At 38.7% G+C, this 23,277-nt stretch overlaps 2 protein-coding genes across 3 annotated transcripts; both read left to right on the top strand.

Annotated features, from left to right (window-relative positions):
* Window positions 1–1,259: 1,259 nt before the first annotated feature.
* On the top strand, window positions 1,260–9,329 carry znf207b (zinc finger protein 207, b). 2 transcript variants are annotated; one of them, XM_022193822.2, is made up of 11 exons: window positions 1,260–1,444; window positions 1,957–2,083; window positions 2,214–2,352; window positions 2,706–2,888; window positions 4,875–4,950; window positions 5,106–5,167; window positions 5,745–5,884; window positions 6,147–6,245; window positions 7,096–7,344; window positions 7,758–7,914; window positions 8,538–9,329. In XM_022193822.2, the coding sequence occupies exons 1-11, from the start codon at window positions 1,404–1,406 to the stop codon at window positions 8,687–8,689; spliced, it is 1,425 nt and encodes a 474-aa protein (XP_022049514.1). In that variant the 5' UTR covers window positions 1,260–1,403; the 3' UTR covers window positions 8,690–9,329. The 2 variants fall into 2 exon arrangements, with proteins under 2 accessions (XP_022049514.1, XP_022049515.1); XM_022193823.2 differs by lacking the exon at window positions 6,147–6,245 and having other exon boundaries at window positions 1,262–1,444.
* A 3,421-nt stretch (window positions 9,330–12,750) lies between these two features.
* On the top strand, window positions 12,751–22,742 carry cd7al (cd7 antigen-like). The gene is made up of 5 exons (XM_022193821.2): window positions 12,751–14,299; window positions 14,913–15,266; window positions 18,021–18,389; window positions 20,685–20,791; window positions 21,265–22,742. The coding sequence occupies exons 1-5, from the start codon at window positions 14,095–14,097 to the stop codon at window positions 21,472–21,474; spliced, it is 1,245 nt and encodes a 414-aa protein (XP_022049513.1). The 5' UTR covers window positions 12,751–14,094; the 3' UTR covers window positions 21,475–22,742.
* The last annotated feature ends 535 nt before the right edge of the window (window positions 22,743–23,277 follow it).

Here is a 23,277-nt window from a genome sequence, read left to right as displayed (position 1 = left end):
CACACAGACGCTCGCTTCAGTTTTTGAGTTTTTGTGAAAAAACGGAGAAAAGTTGTTTTCAGATACCTACTGTGCCAACCCAGTGCGAAGTTTCTGTCAACTTCAAAGACGTCAAATACAAATCTGAGAACCCATATACAGGTGACTACCGAATATGCACAACCAGCAGCAGTTAGCTAACCACCACATGTCAACCGCAGTATAAGATGCACACACAAACGAGCTACTTTTCAACATCTAAAATTCGCGTGGCAGTAAATTAATTAAATTAAGCGTAAGGTTGTGGTGGCAGTGTGTGAATATGTATAAATTGGGGGATTAAATAATTAAACTGATACATATCAGTTTAATTATGGGAGGTATGGGAGAAAACGAGGTAACAGTAAAACCAAAATCTGTCTTCTTCAGTATTACTGTTAACACTAATGAGCAAATGGCTGAAAAAATAACAGAAAGGGTAACAAAAGTGATGGCATAAATGATTAAATATCTTAATCTTACACTCAAGATCAAAATTGAGTTAAGTAGTAGTGGATACAGCACTTTGGGAAAGCATTGAATGATTTTACATAGATATTAGACTTAAGAAATAAAATTTGATTTAATACCCAATGTGAATACCCAAATTATGTATAAAATTGTCTTACTATAATATTGCTTACTTTATATGGAAATGATATCAAATGTAACCTATTATACCCTCCAATGTAAGTGGTGTGTTAATATAAGCTACTGCAACTTAATTATCAGATACATTATGTCTGCAATACAAACTAAAAAGAAAATCAGAACAATGATTTCTAATGTAAAAAGGTTGATTCATTTTAAATATAGCTCCACATATTCCTCAGTGTATCAACTTACTAACTTTGGAGCACTGAGAACAAAAATGATGGTTTAATAATAAATAAGTCAGCATTTTCTTGTCTCCGTTTGACCGACTTCATTAGTCCCTGAAATTTTTTGGTAAGAAAAAAAAGTAACTTGAATGTATTAAGCTACTTTGGCCATATTGCTGTAGCTTAGCTTGCTACATTTCTGTGGGTCATAGCTTCAGTGTAGTGAAGCTTGATTTAACACTGAGTAGCTGGTAGCTTAGCTCATTACAGTTTCCAAGTAGCTTGCCCAACACTGGTGAGAACTGTGTCTTTTGTGCATTCTGTTTATAAGGCACTGTTAGTATGAGTTTGGATAAAATCGTGTAGGTTGTATGAGGTCCCGTTTGTTGTTTATAAAACTAGGGGCGTGTCTTTGTGTCTGCGCAGGACCGCACCGTCCACTACAACTTCCTTAAGCTAAGCGCCATTTTCGGCCTTGTTACCGGGCTAAAGCATGCTGCTGTCAAACAGATAATAAGACAAGTGTTTAACGTTGTGATACCTCGTTTCAGTAATTCTTAAAAAATGGGACGAAAAAAGAAGAAGCAGATGAAGCCGTGGTGCTGGTATCCTTCTTGTCTGGGTGATAAAATGCCGTCGTAGAAAGGCCGGGAGTTACACGTTAGCTTGACAAAAGGGAGGCCTAAGCTCTCCGTCGGTTTATCAGTTTGTGAGCTAACGTTAGCTTAGCGGTTTGGTAATTCCTGTCCTGTAAAGACATTTAAAGAATACTTAGTGTATTATTTGTAGAATACTTAGTGGAGGGCGTGTTTGCTTGATAAGAGATAGCTTTGAGTTCGAAGTTGTGCTATAAATGAAGCTAATGCTCCCCGCGATGTTAGCTCATGTTAGCTTCTTGTGGGTAACACGATTCCAGCTTATCGGCTGATTAATGTGAACGCTTGTGTAACTTCAGAAGCTTCGTTGCATTGTCGTTGCTTCTAAACAGGAAGCTGTGAGCATTGGGATTATTTTAAACAATCCTAATGCTGTTTTGTTAGTCTGTGTGGGTATATCAGGTTTGTTGTGTTTGAGGCTTGTTCAGAAATACTGTGTAGTCCTTAACTCTTTCCTCAAGGTACTGCAATCGAGACTTCGACGACGAAAAGATCCTTATTCAGCACCAGAAGGCAAAGCACTTCAAATGTCATATTTGCCACAAGAAGTTGTACACAGGCCCTGGCTTGGCTATCCACTGCATGCAGGTACTGACGTTTGTCCCAGTAGGCAATGGCTTCCGTATTAATTGGAACATTTTGTTCGACATGAGCAATTTGTTTACGGTGCTTTGCTTGTTATTGCATTTTGAGCTGACTCACTTTGTTTGCGTTTCAGGTACACAAAGAAACAATTGACAGTGTACCAAATGCAATTCCTGGAAGAACAGACATTGAGCTGGAGATCTACGGCATGGAGGGAATTCCAGAGAAAGACATGCAGGAAAGAAGACGAACCTTAGAACAGAAATCACAAGGTTTGTTCAGCTGCATGTACTTTTTTGATTGGTTTTAGAAAAAACACAAGTATTGCGTCTATGATTAAAGCATCAATTACCAAAGGAGTTAAGTATTACATGATGTATTTGGTGAAATATTAGATTGAGGTGTATTCCTAGTGCTTTTTATCATGACTACATGGTAAGTAGGAGAGGTGCACCTGCCCAACTGTGCAAATCGTAGCGATTTCCTCCTCAGATTATAGTAATAACAATGATTACATTGTTTCAGAAGTTTGTACCCTTACATTAAACTAACCTTAGGGTGTTTGTGTGGAATTGTGGGAGAATTTATGTTTTGTTTGTGCATCACAATGACCTTTTTGTTTTAGAGAGTCAAAAGAAGAAGTCAAATCAAGATGACTCTGATGAAGATGATGATGACGATGAAGCAGGACCATCAGTTCAGCAGGTTGTTGCTGTCCAGCCTCAGGCAGGCTATGCTGCCCCAATGACTCAACCAGGGATGCCTCCTGTGGCTGCTGCACCTGGGATGCCTCCTGGAGGATACCAAGGCAAGGGTTTTGTAGTAAAGTGGAAATTTGGAATCAAATGTGTAAAAAAAAAAAAAAATCAAATATTCACATAAATTATTGTTTCATTTGATGTTATACACTTGTGACTCATGAAAAAGTGGAAATTGAAGAATCTTCCAACAGGAATTATTGAAAGTAAGAGTTGTAACTTTATAGCAAGTTTTGTCTTCGGTGTCTTGACCGTTTCTGTCACAAATAATGACTTTTGAGGAAGAGGAACTAATCACTTTTGTAGAGGTGATAATGGAGATGGAGGAGTGTTTGCAGAAGGAATGGAACATGTGATACATTATGACTTATTTAAAGTTGGCACTGAATGCGAATAGTAGAGCTAAACTGATAAAGGTTTGGTATATAAGCTTATACATTATTTGCATAGTGAAACTAGAGAGCACTAACAGGGAAGGGTTGTGTTAGGAATAGAGATTAACTAAATTGTCAGAGTTAGCTTGAATCCATGAGTTCTGGAGAAATTTGTACAGGGGTGTTAATGACAACATTTGTAAACTCATCCTTTCTGTGGGGAAAGCCAACAACATTCCTTCCTCCCGTGCATGGCAGGGCTCCAGACCGCCACCTAAATACTTCCATTTGTGATCGTGTTTTGAGAGCGAGTTATACTTTCAAGTGGTCGCATTTGTGTGAGTGAATAATAATCACTGGGCTGTTTTTTTGCTTTAATCACCACAGGCAGCTGCTGTGTTAACCACAGTGGTGGAAAGTCTAATTTTTATTACTCTGCCGAGTAGGCGGAGCCATGTGACGATTGGTGTTGGTATGTTTGTCTGTCTCTGTATGCAACATTACTGAAAAATGTATTAATGGATTTGGATGAAATTTTCATTAAGAGGAGAAATGACAAGTATCAATTGATTATGTTTTAGCAGTGATGTAGATTACAGTCTGGATCCACGGATTTATTAAACATTTCTGCATCATTGTGGGATAGTGGAACAGTGTCACTGTAACTATGACAACAAGTGAACATTATGTCAAAGGATCCTACTATCAGTCAACCGCTGTGAACTTATCAGGACTTACTGAGCAGCCTTGGTGGAGTACTGCGCTCTCCGAGTGCTTTTCTAGTTTCTTCGTTGACCCTGTCAGTCTGTCCCTGTCTGATGCTATTTAGCTGTTGTGTGTTTCAAAGATAAAGTGGTCTGGTCTGTAGCTGGTCATTTTCAAACAGCAAACAAACTGGGTAAAGAGCGGGCAGCTGGTGTACAGGGAGAGGTCCAACTCAGACACACCTGATGATCAAAGTGCAGATGCAGGCAGGGAGATACGTGAGACATGCATAAATACATACATACGTTCACACAGTGAATAGTAGAGAAAACATTGCTCGGTTCTGACATTGGAACGCCGTGTTTTACTCTGTTTAAAGTAATTTGTTGTCACACACCTGTCTGATCAATCTGCAGCCACCAAGCAGCAGCTACTGAAGCCTGCACTGTGAGGCGTTTGGGAACATCTGTAAATTTAGCGTCTGTTGATATGCAGATGTTCAACAAGTGAGATGTATCACCTGTGACAAGGTGGTAGGTGCAACCAAATGGAAAAGTTGGTTGCACCATTGTTACCAGTGGAAAAAGTTGGCATGGTCATTTTTGGATTCAGTGCATGCATGCAGGGAAATGTTATTAACAGCCAGGGTTTGTTTTTTTTGTATGTGAATGAGCAAAAACAAGAGTGCTGCACAGTTCTGCCATGAACTAAGGCAAAAATCAATATGTGTCAGTAAGTGTTGATGTTGTGGCAGCTACAAAAACACGTACAGGAAACTCTACCATGTCAGCAGGTTCATACTTGTAAATCTGTCTCAAAAAAAATTCTAGATGCAGCCTGTACAGTTGGAGAGGGTGTATGGTATTGCTGTTTGTTTGCTTTTGGTGTACCTGCCTGTGTGAATCAATGCAGTGCTGAGTTGGTAAACAGAACATGTCTTCTGACTCACTGTTACAGGAATGCCTCCCATGATGCCAGGTGTTCCTCCTATGATGCATGGCATGCCTCCTGCAATGCATGGAATGCCACCAGGGTAAGAACTCATTTAGAACTGTAGGTTCTATGATACCTTGACAGATCTAGATTGATTATTTTAAATCATGATTAAGCTTTTGTCTTTGTTTATGGATGCATGTCATTCACGTACCTTATTTTAATGATTTTTTTTGTCCTTGTTGCCTATTGCAGCATGATGCCAATGGGAGGGATGATGCCTCCCATGATGCCAGGAATGCCCGGAATTCCTCCAGGTCAGTGGTGATTGCAATTTGTTGTTGCTTTTTATTTTTTTATTTTTTTAGCTAAACAAGTTTATTTTCTTTCTTGTATGTGAATCTCTACCAAACTCTACCACAGAATGAAGCTTTCACATATGAATATTATCAGTTGATTCCAATTATGATAATCCTAATAATTCATTCGAAGCTGTAGCTCAGAAAGTGTACATCACAAGGTCTCTTTTTTATTAAAATACCACTGGTTACAGTACATGTAAATTACCATTTAGATCTGTGAAGATTCTTTGAATGATAATTCAAGCAATTAACTGGTTCGTCTTTGGACAGATTATTATTTATTTTGATAACTGGAAATATAGTTGGCTGGTTCAAGATTGGCAAAGGAGAGGAACCAACACTTTTCTTTGTCTTGCATGATTATAAATGACTGATGTTTTGAACTGAAGGTGTAAGAACCACAGCACTCAAAGAAAATGCCAGACTAAAACATTAACGACTGAAGAGCTAGATAACTATAGCCTTTTTATTTTCATGTTGCATGTGTACTGAAGGAAGAATGTTAACTGAATCCGTCTGGTTGACCCTTCAGGAATGCCACCTCACATGGCTCCAAGGCCTGGGATGCCCCACATGGCCCCAGCCCCTGCAGCAGGACCAATGCAAAGTCGGCCAGCAGCACCAGTGGCCCAGCCCACCGTCACCAAACCTCTTTTCCCCAGTGCCGCACAGGTGGGCATCATGCAGCCACAAAACTCAGGCACAAACACAAAAATCAACTTTTTAGAGGAGTTCAGTTGAGCACTCAGGGTTGTTGTATACCCCCTTATTTTTTGTTCTCCATTGATCTCTGCTTTCTTCTTTCCTTTTTCTAACCAATTCCATTTTGTATATTAGTGTCGGTATTGTGTAGTAGATTTCAGGGTTGAGTTTGTATAGATTATGTGGACATGTTATATGCCAATGCTGTGATCTCCTTTCCACCATGCTGCAGATGGGCTCTGGTGTTCACAGCAGCACAGCAGCAGTTTCCTCTTCACCTGCAGACCTTCAGTCTGCCTCCTCCCAGCCTCCCTTTCCTAACATGCCACAAGTATGCTCACAGACAGGACTTTGACGTGGACTGTGGCAGCTGCATGTTGCGTATTTATTAACTCTGGCTGAAAATTGTAAAGTTGTGAATCAGATTATTCACTAACAGTACTTGCCTTGTAAGCCTAATTGTGCATCTAAACAAACACGTTGGCTATAATGTTGGTGTCAGAGAGGGCTTATCCCCGACAAGACCTGGCATCTGTTTTGTCTGTGAGCTTTATTATAGTGCATGCGCTTTGTTAAATTAACACAGAATGAGGCATAAGAAGGGATTTATATGAACTTGTTTAGCATCATCCACCCCTCCCTAACCTCTGGAGCATGATGTGCAAAAACTACTCATCATGCTTTGAAATGACTGTATGTTGGCAGCCGAGCATAATGCACTGTCAGTTGTTTTTTTTTTTTTCCACAATCTGAGTTCTGAATGTCTTGATTGGTCATGAAGGATTAAACTCATTTCATGCAGAATTTGCGCTATGGTTGAGAATAAATGGTGGAAGTGAAACAGTTTTGTTTTCAAGTTAAAGGACCTTTGTAATTGATTTTTTTGTGAATTCACATGTCAAATCTGTACACTACATACATTCTGCATATGTGAAAATATAATACTATATTTTAGACGCAGACCAAATCATGAATGCAGTTATACACCTGAGTGTTTAACGGAATGGTTGGAATTTTCTAATCTATCACATAATGATGATCATTACTATATACTCCTTTGCCACTTGGTGTGTCTGTAATTTTTCCATCAAGGGTTCTTTTTTGCATGTTGGTAAACTGATCAAAACTCCAGTTTGGACTTGCTTTTACCAGTCAGTTACCTGTGTTGTGTCTTTGTACAGGCTCAGCAGAATGCTCCAGGAGCTGCAGCAAACTCCCACAGCACAGCCGCCTCCTCCGACCCTCCCAAAGCAACATTCCCTGCCTACACCCAGCCCTCTGTCTCCTCTTCCTCTTCCACTTCTTCTTCTTCTAACCCCTCTAGCAGCACTGTGGCCAAACCCCCAGCCACAGTGACCAGTAAGCCTGCCACCCTCACAACCACGAGTGCGACTAGTAAGTTGATCCACCCTGATGAGGATATCTCACTGGTAAGTTGCTTGAGCTTTCTATTTTGCCCTTTTCACAGTAAGTAATAACTGATATATATATATTATACATAAAAGTACTGATAGCAATAAATAATTAGACTGATGCAATAGTTTAACAGCAGTCTGTGGCTGAATATAAATATTTTGGTCATAATAAAATTTGGTATTCATAAAATATTGGTCAGATTTCAAGTGCAACATTTAGATTGCACATCTTTAAACTTAGTAGTTTCTCTTTTGTGGTTATGTTGAAGGATGATTCTGAACTTGAATATCCTCAGTCTGAAATCAGGGCACGCCATCATTGGTACCCAATTCCTCAACATTTTTGTGAGTGTTTCTTTGTACTGTGAGGGGAATAACAGTGTTTTTTTAGTCTGAGTGTTTGCTTTGTGTGTTGTCCCTGCCAACAGGAAGAGATGAAGGCCCAGTTACCACGTTACCAGCGTCTTATACCCAGGCCTGGTCAGGCCCATGTGGCTGCTCCCCCAGTGGCAGCTGTGGGCAGCATAATGCCCCCACAGCAAGGCATGCCACCACAGCAGCCTGGCATGAGGCATCCCATGCATGGTAAGAAAAAACTTGTTGCATGTCGGTATATAAAATCCTTGTGCACGTAGTTTTTAAAGAGTAACTTCAAACTAAATCTACTTTTTTGAGTTGGAAAATTTTATCTACACTCACTGTATAAGTATTTGATTGGGGTTGATGTTTATAGACTGTTCACATGAAAATAAGGTGTTATGTAGTTTTTAATGCGTCTTGTCTGTATTAAGAGGCATTTGCTTGCCTTACTTGTTCTTCATGTTCCTCCTAGCCATTAAAATATCTTTCAAGCTCCATTAGTCTTAGTTAATATCTTCCAAATTTCATCCTTCCTCCTTATTAGTATAGAAGAATCCATATTTATTTTTGCTTGGACAGTATTTCAGTGTTGAGATGAAGTGGAAAGATGGTAACAGAAACTAGAGGTTTTATACTAAAATGATCCTAGCTTTGGAACTTTTTCTCAAAGTTGGGTGGCAATCTCAACCTGCTTCAATGTACATATGGGCAACTGACTATGTAAAGGTATCCTTAAGTAGAGGACACACTAGAATTCAATATACAAGTTGCACTTTAAGTGATGTCAACTGCTAGAATTTTTGGACTTGTGGCAATGAAAAGTTCTGCTCTCTGTGTTTCCTGTGTAGGTCAGTATGGTGCTCCTCCTCAGGGCATGCCAAGCTACATGCCTGGTGGGATGCCTCCATATGGGCAGGGTCCTCCTATGGTTCCTCCTTACCAGGGAGGCCCTCCCATGGGTTTGAGGCCACCTGTCATGTCTCCGGCGGGACGCTACTGAAGCAGCAAAGCACCCACCACATTAGGTTTGAGGTTAACACCTTTCTCTCACCCTTGTGCTTTTTCAAACCTAGCTGCAAGCAAAGAGCAGTAAGACCAGTGGTGGTGAAGACAAACTTTATTTGTTAGAACACATGGACATTTAATGTAACATCTTTATTGGAGAACAGCCAAACACCACACAACTTCCTAACAGCTATTTTGTTGCTATTTGATTACATGTGAGGATATATTTTTCCCATAGGTTTCACTCAGGTTCATAGAAGTGAAGTGTGTTAAAATGGTTCATATTTCTTTTGAAGCTGCTGGAGTTACATGAACGTACCAACCCCTTACAAAGGCAAGTTTCTCTTGTAAACATTTGATTAAATTTATTTTGTTTATTTTTTTTGGTAGATATGATTGAGGCCCTCACAGCATGCTTAGGTGCTGTTGGACATTCGTCCCCAACCTTGGTTGGTGAGGGTCTCAGTGACGAAAATGATTCCAACTAAGTAGTGCTAAAATCCACAACTCATCAGTTTCTAGTGTATTTCTTTTTTTCAGGTTTGTTTTAATATTCCTTGGTCAAAAATCTACTTGTATGCATCCTTTGTAATGTTTTATCAATCTGTTGTAATAAAATCCATCTTGAAATCCAATGCTGGTTTGTCCTGACGTACGTGGAGGTGAGTGATGAAGGTTTGTACTGATGTTGTATTTCTACATATCTCAGGGCTCTTTTTAATGACAGGATTTCATCAGGTATTTAAACACCAAGTTTGCCATCATCTGTTTTCTTGTAGAGTCTACGATCCGTTGTCGTAATATACGTCTGTATTAAAGTACAGAAGTTCACATCAGTTCAGAAACGGAATAAAATTTGCTCAAATCTTGTGTACTTCTAGTCCAAAACTAAGATGTTGGCCAACTTCTGGTTCCAAATACTGCATGTTACCCATGATATATGATGGAAATAACTGCAAATGAAATGACACTGTAGAAATGGTACACTCGCACTACAATGAAAGATTATTAAATTTCATTCCTGATTTATTAACCTTTGTTTACACGTACATACGGTACTGAAACATGCATGAACGCTATAATGTTAGTGTCTGTCACATGCCATAGTCGTGTCCCTATAATGCATTGTGGAGGACAAGCAAAACAAACCCAGCAATACAGTAGCTCTGTGTTCAATTCAGATATTGTCAGGCTCAAATTTTCAGATTATAAACTTGGCCAAGACTTTTCTTACAGTACAAATTTGTATTTATTTACTTCTGGACTCCCCTCCTGCTTTTATGCCTTTTATATAGTGTTTGCAGCCAATGTATTGGCAGTTCGACGCTTGTTCATTATAGTGGTTTATACTGGAGTTATTTTGACATAGCAGCCATTCCTGTATGTACCATGGGCAGTTAAAATGTAAAATACAAAAAACTGTTCTAGAAATCCCAAGGGGACCCTCATTAGCACGGAGTCATAGTAAACTTAGTGAACAGCACTTAGTTATGGCACAAGAATGACAGTAATGACAATTTGATTTGTCTCTACTGCAGTGCTAGTTTGTATTGCTGGGTGGTTTTGTGTTTTTGTCCATCCTTTCTACTCTTAATGTTTGACATAATCACCAGCGTCATCTGCAGTAATCCTGTGCTGGAGATTGTTCTGCAGAAAGCAATCTCTGAAAGAACCAAACTGATGATTCATAGAAAGACAGCAGGTGCAGAAGCTGAGTCTTTTAGTGCACACATGGATTTTAAAAAAAAAAAAGGTGCAAGAATTACTTGGAGGCATTTAACTTGTGAAAATTTAGCACAAGTTTTTCCTCTGCGCATATCACTTACTGCTTGTATTTGTTTTTGTCTGTAGCCCATCCATATCAGCTTTTCAGCCTTAAAACCCAGTCAGCTGGCATGACAGGTCAGTTAAACCCAGTAAGTACCTGATGTTCATTATAGTGTCCTGTACAACTGGATTCAAGGCCTTGTATTACATGATGTATTATTTTAAATGTGTAAGGTTATCAAAGGCACATACACTACCATTCAAAAGTTTGGGGGCACTTAGAAATGTCATTCAGATTTTTTTTTTAAAGCAAATTTTTCAGTGAAGAGAACATTAATTTTATCAGAAATACATTCTAAACATTGTTAATGTGGTAAATGGTGATTCTAGCTTGGAACGGCTCATTTTTAATGGAATATCTACATAGAGGTACAGAGGAACATTTCCAGCAACCATCACTCCTGTGTTCTAATGCTACATTGTGTTAGCTAATGGTGTTGAAAGGTTAATTGATGATTAGAAGACTCTTGTGCTGTTAGGTTAGCACATGAATAAAAGTGAGTTTTCATGGAAAACATTAAAAAGCCTGAGTAACCCCAGACTTTTGAACGGTAGCGCATGTGTTTTGTTAAAGAGGAATATGCCATATGTGATACTTGTATTCCATTTTATTTATCATAAGCTGCGGGCACTGAGATAAACATTTTGAATATCTATGCTCTTTTACCATCTGATATGCAGTCAGCTAACATGGTAAGTAGTCGGAAATGAGCTTAAAGGCTGTGTGTATGTGAGGTTCTTTACATAAGACCAGCTCACTCTTCTTTTCTCAAGTGGTGTCTGACACGATGGTTCTCGGACTTGTTGGCTTGTGAAAGTTGTATTCGTCTGAATTGCACTTTCACATTTTTTTTATTTATTTATTTTTAAATGGTGAAGCAACAGACGTTCAGATATCTGAACTTTTGGTACTAACATGAGTCAGTCTTGCAAAACATTGTTTTTGTAGCAGTCATAATACTGTCCCTACCTGGTATATGTCAGACTTTTTCAAGCTTCCTCGCCCCCAGTTTGTCACATAGGATGTCAGAGGGACTTTTTCTTTTTCATCCTTCAGTTACCTCCAAAGCCACAACTGAACTTTTTATTTGCAGCTGGTGGACAGCCCCTTTAAAATGTGCAGCTCCACCCAACAGGTTTCAGTTTTATTTTTTCTAACAAATGAAAGGTGCAACAAATATTGTTACCCCCTGTAGTCTTCATTTGACCTTTCAGATAAATTTTGGCTTGAGAACGACTCGCATTGCTTTGATTTAGGCTTCTCTCGGTACTGCAGTAAAAGTGAAGCGAGCAGATTTTTTTTTTGCACTGGGGAAAAAAAAGATCATCTCAAGCATTACTTTCCAGTAACTTCCTCTGAGTAATCCACAGAAAAGAAGATCAACACATCATAGGTTGTATTTCTTACCACACAGGCCACCGTTAGATATTGTACTGATGATATATTGTTGGGACGTTTTTCTGCAAAGTAATTTATCAGTGCTGTGGACACCAAAAAAAAATAAAAAATACTGGTTGCTAACCGGACTTGACACCACTAGAGAAAAGTAAGTAAACTAAAAACTAACTCTTAAATTAGAAGCTCACAAGTGTTGACATGTAAATAACGATATAATGATCAAATATAAAAGTATTTTTTTTCTATGCTGATTTTTGTTTTGTTTTCTTGCCACTGTATATGAGGAAATGTTTGGTTTTTTGTAGTAGTAATTTGGGTGAAATGACAGCATTTTTGACTAAACTGAAGGTTGAAGTTCAAATGTTAGATATAAAATAATTGTGGTTTTGACTCATATTTCTAACACGCTTGTTTTCTTTCAGTGATTTAACAAAACTGTTCCTTTTGGCTCAGATGTGTTTCTATCTGTTTGTTAAAATACCTAAAGCTGTCCTGTAAAGAACTGCTCACATTGGCATTAGAATAAAAATGTATCACAATGTCAAAATTAATGTCTTTTCAATAAAACTAATTTGCTTTATTTTGCTGTCACTTGGTTTTCTTCAGTTAATGAATTAAAACGTGAGTTGAAATCCACTAGTTTTTCCAGTACATTCACACATGCTCAGTGTTGGTATATATTCAGAAACCAGACATGTATTAGACCCACAACTCTCAGAGAACATTAACATCATTAAATGACTGGAGTTATGAATGCTTTTAATTTGTGAGCCACTACGGCAGCTTTTGTGTTAAAACTTAATGCACATAAGTAGGAATAGTAACCTATACATGAAAGTTGATGTAAAAATGAACAAAAAGCTTACAAGGGTCAGAGGTCCTTTGGGCTTCACTCTGTTTCTTAGTTTTTCTGTCTGTGGTTGGCTGCAGACATTTACAAGAATTAGTCGTACGTTTGACATTTGTGGTTAAAAGTGTCACTGAGGATGGCGGATGTTTACACATAAATCATTGCATTCCAAATATTTAGCTTCAAAGCGTTAAATTCACCAAATGTTGTGAACAAGGCTTCATATTCAGCCATAATTAAAAAGCATATAAAACAAACTGACCAGTAAAGGGAATCCTGAACTGAAGACACTAAAGCTACATTTTGTCAAACTAGAACAGCCTGCTGTAACACCACACAGCTGTGGTTTCCTGCCGTGTCGCGCACAGCGTTAGTTTCTTTCCACAGACGTTATATACACAACCAGGTTATTTATATAAACGGGCCAAATGACTTTTAATATCTTTCTTAACAAACAAGAACTCTTCTTTATCCACAGATGCACCCTCAAACTATGTTGTCTTATTTCTATTATTGACTAATGCGTTGAAATTGTAGTTGCACGTCCATTGTGGTTCCGCATTTGCTGCACCGTTTGCTGATTTGATGTGTGAAAAAGAGCTTCAGTGCTAGTAGCTGACCGCTAAACCAGAAAGTACGTTTTCATTCTGTAACCAACAGCAAAATAGTTGCGTCATCTTCCATGTAGATTTCTAGTAACTTCATATTTTCCAACTCTTAAATCTCAACTCGCCCAATAAAAGGTCTCAAATCTGGCAAAATACATTGCAAACCTTGAGACCTCGGAGCAGTTTATTCAATGTATGGGCCTAAAAACCAAATACTGAAGCTGTGAGGATACACAAGTCCAACCTTATGGTGTTTTATTTATGTAATTTGAGTTAATATGGCCAGATTAAGGTCATTTGCATTGAATAGTCAGTCAGCAGACTTTCTTTTTTCCCCTTTCTTTCTTCATAGCTGATGCAAATTATCATCACAAAGCAGACACATCCTGCTCAGAGACAAGCAGTCAGCGTCATTTCCTCTGGGACAGACAAAAACCTTTTGTCTGTTCTGTTTTCTCAAAAATGTGAAACCCAATTAATGCAAATTTGAAAGAACCAACAAGCAAATGGAGCTAATTGGTTTTAAGAGTTGGCTCAAAGTGCCCGGTTCTTGCTCTGCTTGATGTGTATTTCTTAATCTGGTCTAAACCCTGCTTCAGTGGTCATGCTTCATTTTCATGAATGTGTCGTTTAGGAAGGAGCTAATCCAACATGCATGTTGTTGGTTAGTATGTGCTTCCTCTTGTGTTGGCCTTGAGGTTTGAAGGTGGAGCTTCATGGAGTTCCTCTTGGTTTCATTTACAGTCAGCCCATCTTTTGAAATCCAGCTTTCAGTGCTTGCCTCTGTGCTGTCATGGTTCACGTCGGCAGCCTCCTTCAGGATCTTAATTAGTCAATTAAATTGTGGGGTGGCGTTAAAGATGGCCGGGGTCTGGGGCCTGGCTTCTCTGTGGATTGTGGTCATCACACAGACTGGGTTTGGTAAGTTTGCGTCTGCTGTTCAGTCTGATGATCTGCTTTCTTAGTGTGAATTGAAGCTGAAGAGTAAAGGTGGTTATTTCTGATGGAAATAACCATTTATTTACTCTGGTCATTTTTTTTGGCCACTGCTTGTGATGTTATGTTGGATTATATTTGTACTGGTGTTTTTTTGTGAATGGGTGGTCTGAAAATGACAAAATAAGAGGTCAGAAGTTTGTTTATTCATTAATCAATTTTATGTATTATTATGTTGTACGTTAATTGTCTGGTTTATAAAATGTCTAACAATGCTGAAAAATGTCCAGCAGCGTATCTGAAATCCCAAAATGATATCTTGTTTTTCTCCATAACCCAAAGATATTAAATATAAACATTCACTTCACTTTTCAAAACCTGAAATCAGAACATTTTTTTCATACAAAGTTGCTGAAACTGATCAATTGATCAAAATAGATGCTGATTGATTTAATTGTTGACAACTAATTCAATAATCAACCCACTAGTACAATATTTAGCTCTGTAATGTTTATTTTTTTTATATGTCTGCATGTCTTATCACCACTTATGAACTGTATATGTTCTGTTTGTGACATTTCGTTGCGTTTCTGTCCAGTCTGCAGTGACATGAGCTTCATCGAGCGGCATGAGGGTGATTCTGTGGTTCTTCCCTGTGCGGTTGATGAGAGGAAACCTTCGCCTTATGGTGTCTACCTAAGACGCAAGTGGCTGGATCCCAGGAAGGTGTTGTTCAAGCACACGGGGAGTGAGTTCGTTTTGGACAACAATGCTGACAAGAACCGCACCAGTGTCAGCGGAGACCCCAACCTTCACTCCCTGAACGTGACCATCTCCCAGCTGAGGGCCGCTGACACAGACCGATACTACTGCGAGTTTGTTGTGGCAAATAATGCCGCTGAAGATGAGTCCATCGAGGGGAAGACTGAATTCTTACTCCTTGTTACTGCTGGTGAGTGTCTCTTTGCAAATTTCCCCCTCGACACACATCACTTATTTGCTGCCCACAAATTTATTTTCAGCACATCTATCCACAGGAAGTGTGTTTCATGTTTGCTCTCATGGTACATTCAGAAAGTTTCCAGGTCAGATAAAGCCACAGATTTATGGGGGCAAACCAAAAACCAAATGTTATCATTTTATTTAACCTTTATTTATGCAGGTAGTTTCACTGAGACACTGGGTCTCATTCTCAAGAGAGACCTGTCCTCAAATAACATAACAAGACAACACTGAGTCTCTGACTGAGTAAGGGACCTGTACTAGACAATATAATAATACAACACTGAGTTCCAGACAGACAGGTTCATGACAAAACACAACATAGACATCAAAATGTATGTGCAAAGTGCCAAGCAATGAAATTAAAATGTAAAAACACTAAGAACAAGATTAAATCCTAAACAATGATATTTCCATAGTGCTTAAAAATTTCCATGGTGTTTAAAAAAATGTGGGCGTGTTTCGCTTTTTGCTTGTTCGGGAGACCGCCGATCAAAACAGCTGAGTAGAAGAGATGCTGGGGGTTTGTCACTGAATATTTTGTCCATGTGGTAGAATTAGTCTAGCTACAGCAACGTATGGTTCAATAAAGTGTGTGTTCGTTGTATCTCTGCTACCATTTTCCATGTTCTGGTAGATCATTTATTGATTAGAGACGTTCCGTAATACATCTATTTGTACATTAAACCGAAAATATCCTGCTGTGAAATGGAAAAATCTCCCTAGTCATAACAACAAAAAGCTTTCTGTGACAGAGACATATTTAGATTTTAGTAAAAGGATCTAAATAATAGTGTCTAAAAGTGTCTATTACCATTAGATCCTGATCAATCCTGTCTCCATGTCAGGGATCATTTAGAATCCTAAGTAAAACATGAAGTTACAGCTGTGTTGCTGGGCGTAAATGCACTGTCCTCTCCAGCTCATAGATCCAGCTGCTGTTTGATGTTGCAAGTACTTAATAATCTTTGAGGAAAGACTCCTGCACACAGCTGGGAGCAACAAATTCAAGTTATATTCCTGTTAACCCTTGTAGGTTTGTAAAATGTGTTTTATTTGCACTCTATGTCATTTTGGCTCAACAGCAGAGTACAGTACAGTCATCTAGTGGAGCTGTTTCATCACACGTGGACACAGTAGAAGCTTTACCTGAAACTTGAACATTGGAGTTTCAGTGAATACATTTGCCTAATCAGATCTGGTATCTTTCTGAAATGTCAGAGGTGGCCGTGGCTCCTTCTTTGCTCAGCATTCGTTCTCTTGCTGCACAAAGAAACCTTCGTTGTGAATGCAGCTGCAAGAAATAATTATTAATAATAATTAGTGAGGTTTGGTGCTAGAGAGAAGCTGATTAGAGGATGTTGGAGGAGAGTGTGAACCAACGTACAAGATTTTTCACATCCCAAAGACTTGTTTTTTTATAATTTCATCTTACTATTACTATTGCTACTGCCACTGCAACTAATAACATTAATAATGATAATGATACTGTTGTTCTATTGCTCCTTTAATGCAAAGTGATTTCCCATTAAAACATAAATTAACTGCAAAATAAAAACAATATTAAATAAAAGCAATACAAAAATATATAAATAACAAATATTAACATAATTACACAGCACATAGGTTAAAATTCTACCAGTTATTTATCTAATTTTCAGTTTGGTATAGTTTTGGATACTAGAAGGTAGAGAATCTAAGAGCTCGTAATGGGATTTAATGAAGCAGGGAATTTATATACAGTATAAAGCGTTAATAAATGTTTCATCAACATTATTGAAACCATTGAAAAAAGTCCTTACAGCTCATCCAACTTTTATAAATCCTTGATTGCTATAATAGTATTTTGGACTGTAACAGAAGAGGCAAGTTGCCTAATGTGGTCTCTAATTCTTAGCGTTGGAAACATCTTAATAGTTTATCAGTCAGTAGCTCTGACCGTCTGGTCTCATTTATTAATCATTTTTTCCACACACTGACTCACTCTGGTTTGTTATCTTGAACCAAGTGGACATAAATCGTATCATGTTATTACACAGTGCCAGGCTAGGAAATACAACACCCATATCATCTGCATTTCTGTCGGTTAATTGTATTTGGGTTTTTTTTAGTCATTTTATTTAACCAAAAAATATTATTTCCTTGTCTGAAAAAAATCCAAAAATTCAGCAAAAAAAAAATCTGAAAATTGCAAAACCTTCAGGAAGAAAATTCTAATAATTCTTTAGAAGTTTCCCTTAAAGGTTTTTTTTTTTTTTTTTTAAATCCCCCAAATTTGACAAGAAAATTCTTGTAAATATTTTCAAAAAATGAGTAAAAATTTTCCCCAAAAAATCCTAAAAATATCTAACGTGATTACATACTTCTAATATTTTCTTTAAGAACATTCACAAAAAATGAACCAAAATCCAGTGATATTTGCTGGATTTTTGTGAATGTTCTTAAGAAACTCTTTTTAAACATTTCTTTTTCTTCCCACCAAAAAATGTTCAAAAGTTTCCCAAAAAATTGAACACAAGGGTGAAGAGGTTTTATTCAGTGTATCAATAACAATAATTATTTTTATTGGGATTTGGACATTTTCTGGGAGTTAAAATGGTCTGAGAGTGAATCCCTGCAGCAGCTGCTGTTCTCCACATGACCTGTTTGAAGTAGTGCTGCTCCTGTCCGTTACATCAGTTTTATTCCCTCTCCCCCTCTGGAGATGCCCCTGGGTCTGTGGACATGGAGCTGGTAGAGACGTGTTCTGGGGGCTCAGCCGTGCTCCCCTGTCTCCCCCCACACGGGGAAGGCTCGGCCGTGGAGGGGGTGAGCCTAAAGAGGCAGAGGGCCCGTTCACCTGTGGAGGTGTTGTACCACTCCAAGCAGCACCGCAGCAGCAGCGGGTCTCAGTTCTCTGCTGACAGGGTCCACCTGTCTACAGCGCCAGGCCCCAGCGGCATCACCTACCAGCTGACCCTGCAGCAGCTGCAGCCGGACGACAGCGCCCTCTACAGCTGCCAGCTGCTCCTGCGTGGCAGGTCTGACAGCAGCACCAGTCTAGGGCGGCGGGTGTTCTTTGTGTCCGTGCAAGGTGGGTCAACTTCACAGCAGGACTCCGTCATCGTGTGACGTCAGCTGACTCGTCGGTGAAATGAAAATGCTTTTTTTTTTTTTTTTTTGTCATACAGACTTTTCCTGTTGATGCACTTGTGCTTCCTCTTTTTGTTTAGTGTTTTTATTTCGGTGACCATCACTGCTGGTATCTTCAAGACGTTTGTGGCTTCTATTAACAGAACTGTAACTAACACTTTGCACTGAGCAGATCTGGGTTTTGTCTCTCACTTACAGGCTTTGAAACGCATAAAGGCAGTTGCACTAACTGCTTGTACGTCTATGGGTTTGTGTGATAACATCAGAAAACAACAGACATCAGTAACAGATCAAATGAATACATTTTGCAACCTTTGTTTCACCCTCCTGCTGTCCTAATTTACAGGCACCAGAAAATATTGCTTCCTTGTCTGAATAAAATCAGCAAAAAATTCCCCAAATTTCTGAAAATTTGCAAAACCTTCAGGAATAAAATTACAATTATAGTAATTATTTAAAAGTTTCCCTTAAAAGTATTATTTTAAAAGAAATCCCCCAAATTTGGCAAGAAAATTCTTGTAAATATTTTCAAAAAATTAGTAAAAATGGGCTGCTCAGTGGAGTAGTGGTTAGCACTTTCGCCTTGAAGCAAGAAGATCCCTGGTTCAAATCCCAGGGTGGGCATGGGATCTTTCTGCATGGAGTTTGCATGTTCTCCCTGTGCATGCGTGGGTTTTCTCCGGGAACTCCGGCTTCCTCTCACAGTCCAAAAATATGCTGAGGTTAATTGATAACTCTAAATTGCCCGTAGGTGTGAATCTGAGTGTGATTGTTCGTCTGTATATGTAGCCCTGTGACAGACTGGTGACCTGTCCAGGGTGTCCCCTGCCTTAGCCCAAGTCAGCTGGGATAGGCTCCAGCACCCCCTGCGACCCTAGTGAGGATAAAGTGGTGTATAGAGAATGGATGGATGAGTAAAATTCTTCCAAAAAAATATCCTAAAATATCTAAAGTGATTACATATATATCAGTAAAACATATATTTTCTTTAAAAACATTCCCAAAAAATAAACCAAAATCCAATTTTTTTTCTGAATGTTTTCAAGAAACATTTTTAACCGTTCTTTTTTTCCACCAAAAGATAGTCAAACATTTCCCAAAAATGTTCAAAACGTGGACATCAGAAGTTTCACTGTGAAAATCTATATTTTTTCCCAGTTTTGACCCACAGGACGACACGAGGGTTAAATAGTATCTACCTTGATCAGTCACCAGCCCATCGAACAAAACAGTGATAAAGTTGTGATCCACTGCCTATAATGCTGATAAGTAGTGATAGATGATTGTAGAGGTGGTGGTCTGTGGCGTGGTTTGTGTGCTCTTTATTCCTGAATCTGGATCTACAATTTATATGTGGGCTTTAAACTGTTTGTGTTTGTAATTTAAGTAAAGGTTATATTATTTTTAAGTTTTTAATTTTGTGTTTGGTGATATTTGACAGTTCTCCTTTTGTCAACAAAGCCCAAGGATGAGTTCATCCTAACACTGCTAAGTAAAGTTTGTGTAGTCACAGACTGATAAAGCTTACTGATTATCATCAACTTCATACAAACTGGTGCTGTAAATACTCAGCACTGTGCCAAATTTGTACTAATCCACAGGGGAAAACAGTCCCTGCTGAAATCCACAACAATATACTTTTTAAACAAATGGACAGCTGTTTAAGGAGAATTTCCAGCCTCATTAAAAAAAAAACAAAAAAAAAAAAAACACTAAAATAAAACCTATATTTTGACCAGTTTTTAAGATTTACTACTTCATTTGCAGCAAATGGGCTTTGGGCTGAAAGTATAAGGAAATCACTTTGAAATTGTTGACAGAAAAATGTAGAATATCACCTTTTCTCTTGTTTTTATTATTGCAGAGCCTTGTCCTACTTTCACTGTGCAAACGGAAACACCTTCTAGTGACACCACAACACCTAGCTGGTGATAACACGTGTTTTTCTGCTTATTTCTGCACAGTTTGAGGTGTTTAGCTCTTCACTAACAACTGCTGTGCCCTGGAAATAGTAATTTGGTCAAATAGCAGCCTACAAGTAGGAAGGAAGTTTGTCTCAGTGGTTTCTGCTGTGGCACTGAACACCAAGTGTTGTTTTTGTCTTGTAGTACTTCATGATTTAATGATGTTAAATGACTAAATGAATGAGCAGTTTGGAGTCGCTGTGGTTCCTCATGTGACCCTAAGTGTTTGGGTTTTATCTCCAACATTTCTGTCCCTCTCTGCTTCTCTGCAGGTGACCAGTGCGGCTGCTCCAGCTACTCCTCTCTGCTGTACGCTTTGTCCTCAGCTGTGGTTGTCCTCCTCCTCCTGCTCCTGGCTGCATTTGTGGTGGTTTATAAAGTGAGTGATCTGCAGTTTAGTTTATACCGTGCAGCTTTGAGCTGATGCAAGAACAAGGGGAGGGAAATAAGCCGCTGAAGCGTTACCACGAGCAGCACCTGCCTGTTGACAGCGTGCCAGAAAGTTCCTCACCACAAAACCGCACGAGTTTCATAACTTTTTTTGCTGCCCTGCCAGTTGTCAGCATGTTTTTCTCGAAGATCAGTGAAGGAGGGAGGGGGGAAGGGGGCTAAACCCATATTCTACTTTTTCTTTGTTTTACAGAAGTTTCTACTAGTTCGAAACTACAAATCTTGTTCCTTTTCTCCAAGTAACCAAAGCACGTCAAAGTGAGATTTAGACGTCCAGGACTTCCTATTAAAGATGCCGTCTTGAAACAAACTTTGATTTTAACACAGGAAATCGAGAGTGTGTGTTAAATCTGTTTGTTCCCCTCCACTGATTTGTTTTCCTCTCGTCTCGGTGACTGTCAGGGCAAAGCACGCCGCAGTGTCAAGTCACACCCTCAAGCCCCCATCTACGAGGAGATGACTGGGATACAGCCTCTCAACCGCAAAGCAGCTTCTCACCGGCTCGAAGAAATGGAGTCTTCAGAATACAGAAACTGCCCAGTGACGAAATCCTGCCCTGAGAACCATTATGAAAGTCCCACTGGGGGCCTCTGCCCCAAGAGGGAGTCTTAGAAATGAAATGTTTGCTTTACCTGCCAGCGTCGTGACAACTTATCAACTCGACTGCCTCAAACTCACTGGACTAGTGCTAGTTCCAGAAGTTTCTTCAGCTTGTTTTTATCAGTTCAGGTTTTCTTTTTATTCTCATGTATATGGATTGTTTGTCAAAGGTTCATTCCATTTCAAAGCAGCAAATTTATAGAACTATTTCTGCTCAACAATCTCTGATTTGCCTGAAAATTTTCTAGCATAAAATGTGGATCTTCATGACAAATATTTGCGAAATTAAAGCAAAAGAATCTGCAATATTGGACACAAAGGTCAAATAATCTCTAGTTATTGGTGAGTTTATATATTTTTTTAAAATGTTGTGAAAAGTCCAGTCTTTGAGCTCATATTAACAAAAAACTGTTCATGCATAAGTCCACCACTGACACTTTCTGAATATGTAGCTAAATAATACAAGAATAATGCTAAACAAGACATAGAATACATTTGAATATGAAATGCTTTGTCATAGAAATGAAAAGGATTCAATTTTCATGGAATTCTTGAGTAGATATTACAAATGTTACAAGATAGCCGGATCCAAGTAGGAGTGGAGTAAATGGTTCTCCATATATAACAAGTATAGTAATGTGTCATGAGCATATTTTTAATTTTCAAACCCATTCTGAATCAACAGCATGGTGGGAAATAACAGTGAAAACTCAGAGCTTTTACCATTAAAACAGTTCATGAGATAAAGTCATTTAAACAGCCTCAAATTTCGATGTGTGAAAAAATGTGCTCAAAGTGAGTCAACAAGCAATAAAAAGAAAAATCTGTCCTGGAAAGCATTTGATACAGCAATTCCACAAATGCTATTCTATTGTCAGGCAGATCAGACCTGGCTGAGCAGAAGGCCCCAATATGATTTCAGATGGATTAAGCCATTAGTTTTTTGCAATTTGGAATTTTCTTAAGAAATTTTAGAGATAAGTTTAGATCCCACTGTGATGTGCATCTAAGAAGTCATACTTGTAGATGTTACATAATGTAAAAATCTTGCTCGGTAGCGCTCCATACAGTAACTTTAAGTATCTGACACTCTTCACATTAATGCGAAAAGTAAATTAAAACTTCATTTTTCCATCAAACAATGCTGCTCATTCATTTGCAAAATTGCACTCAATGACTCAAAACAACCACTAACATTCAAATCATTTTACCCACAGATGGTAGGAAAAAATAGAAAAGCACTCAGAGAGCGCAGTACTCCGACAAGGCTGCTCAGTTGACATATCATTTCCAATGGATGAAGTCTTTAACAAAAAATGACCTTGCACTGAGCACAGGCATGTGTTATGCATGTGTACATTATGTATTTATACCAAATTGCATGTAAATTACTCTTATAAAGGTCTGTTGATCAGTTTATCACTTTTTGCAAACCTTTGTTTTGCTAGTGTTAAAATAACCATTCTCTCCATGCTTTTATTTTGAAGATGCATTTTTAATGTTACAGCCTTTTATTTTGTCACCATTCCAGCGGCACAAGAAATGTTTATCTAAGAAGCGCTTTCTTGATATGAAAGACGCTGCGAAAAGTCCGAAAATTCACGTAAAGACAGGGACATCGTACTGCTTAAAGCCATCTTCACCAACTTCAATCTGATCTTGGGGCTTGAAGAAGTCATCCTGATGGACCACCTAGCAGTTGGGCAGGTTCTTGATCAGGCAGTTGGTGAGGGTGGTTTTCCCTCCATTGGCTATGCCACCGATACTGTTGATGTACTTCATGTTGTTGGATTGGTCAAAGCTCAGAAAAAGGGT

Source organism: Acanthochromis polyacanthus, chromosome 3 (genome assembly GCF_021347895.1).
Source record: "Acanthochromis polyacanthus isolate Apoly-LR-REF ecotype Palm Island chromosome 3, KAUST_Apoly_ChrSc, whole genome shotgun sequence".
Classification (NCBI taxonomy): domain Eukaryota; kingdom Metazoa; phylum Chordata; class Actinopteri; family Pomacentridae; genus Acanthochromis; species Acanthochromis polyacanthus.
Note: the sequence above shows the minus strand (reverse complement) of the source record. Positions and strands in the feature narration are given on the sequence as shown.

What these genes read in the sequence shown, in the direction of transcription:
- znf207b (XM_022193822.2), top strand. Translation starts at nt 1,404, where the DNA reads ATGGGACGAAAAAAGAAGAAGCAGATGAAGCCGTGGTGCTG. An exon ending in CTTAGAACAGAAATCACAAG is followed by an intron (nt 2,353 to 2,705) that starts GTTTGTTCAGCT and finishes TTTTTGTTTTAG; the next exon opens with AGAGTCAAAAGAAGAAGTCA. An exon ending in ATGCATGGAATGCCACCAGG is followed by an intron (nt 4,951 to 5,105) that starts GTAAGAACTCAT and finishes TGCCTATTGCAG; the next exon opens with CATGATGCCAATGGGAGGGA.
- cd7al (XM_022193821.2), top strand. Translation starts at nt 14,095, where the DNA reads ATGGAGTTCCTCTTGGTTTCATTTACAGTCAGCCCATCTTTTGAAATC. An exon ending in CTTACTCCTTGTTACTGCTG is followed by an intron (nt 15,267 to 18,020) that starts GTGAGTGTCTCT and finishes CCCCCTCTGGAG; the next exon opens with ATGCCCCTGGGTCTGTGGAC. An exon ending in CATTTGTGGTGGTTTATAAA is followed by an intron (nt 20,792 to 21,264) that starts GTGAGTGATCTG and finishes GGTGACTGTCAG; the next exon opens with GGCAAAGCACGCCGCAGTGT.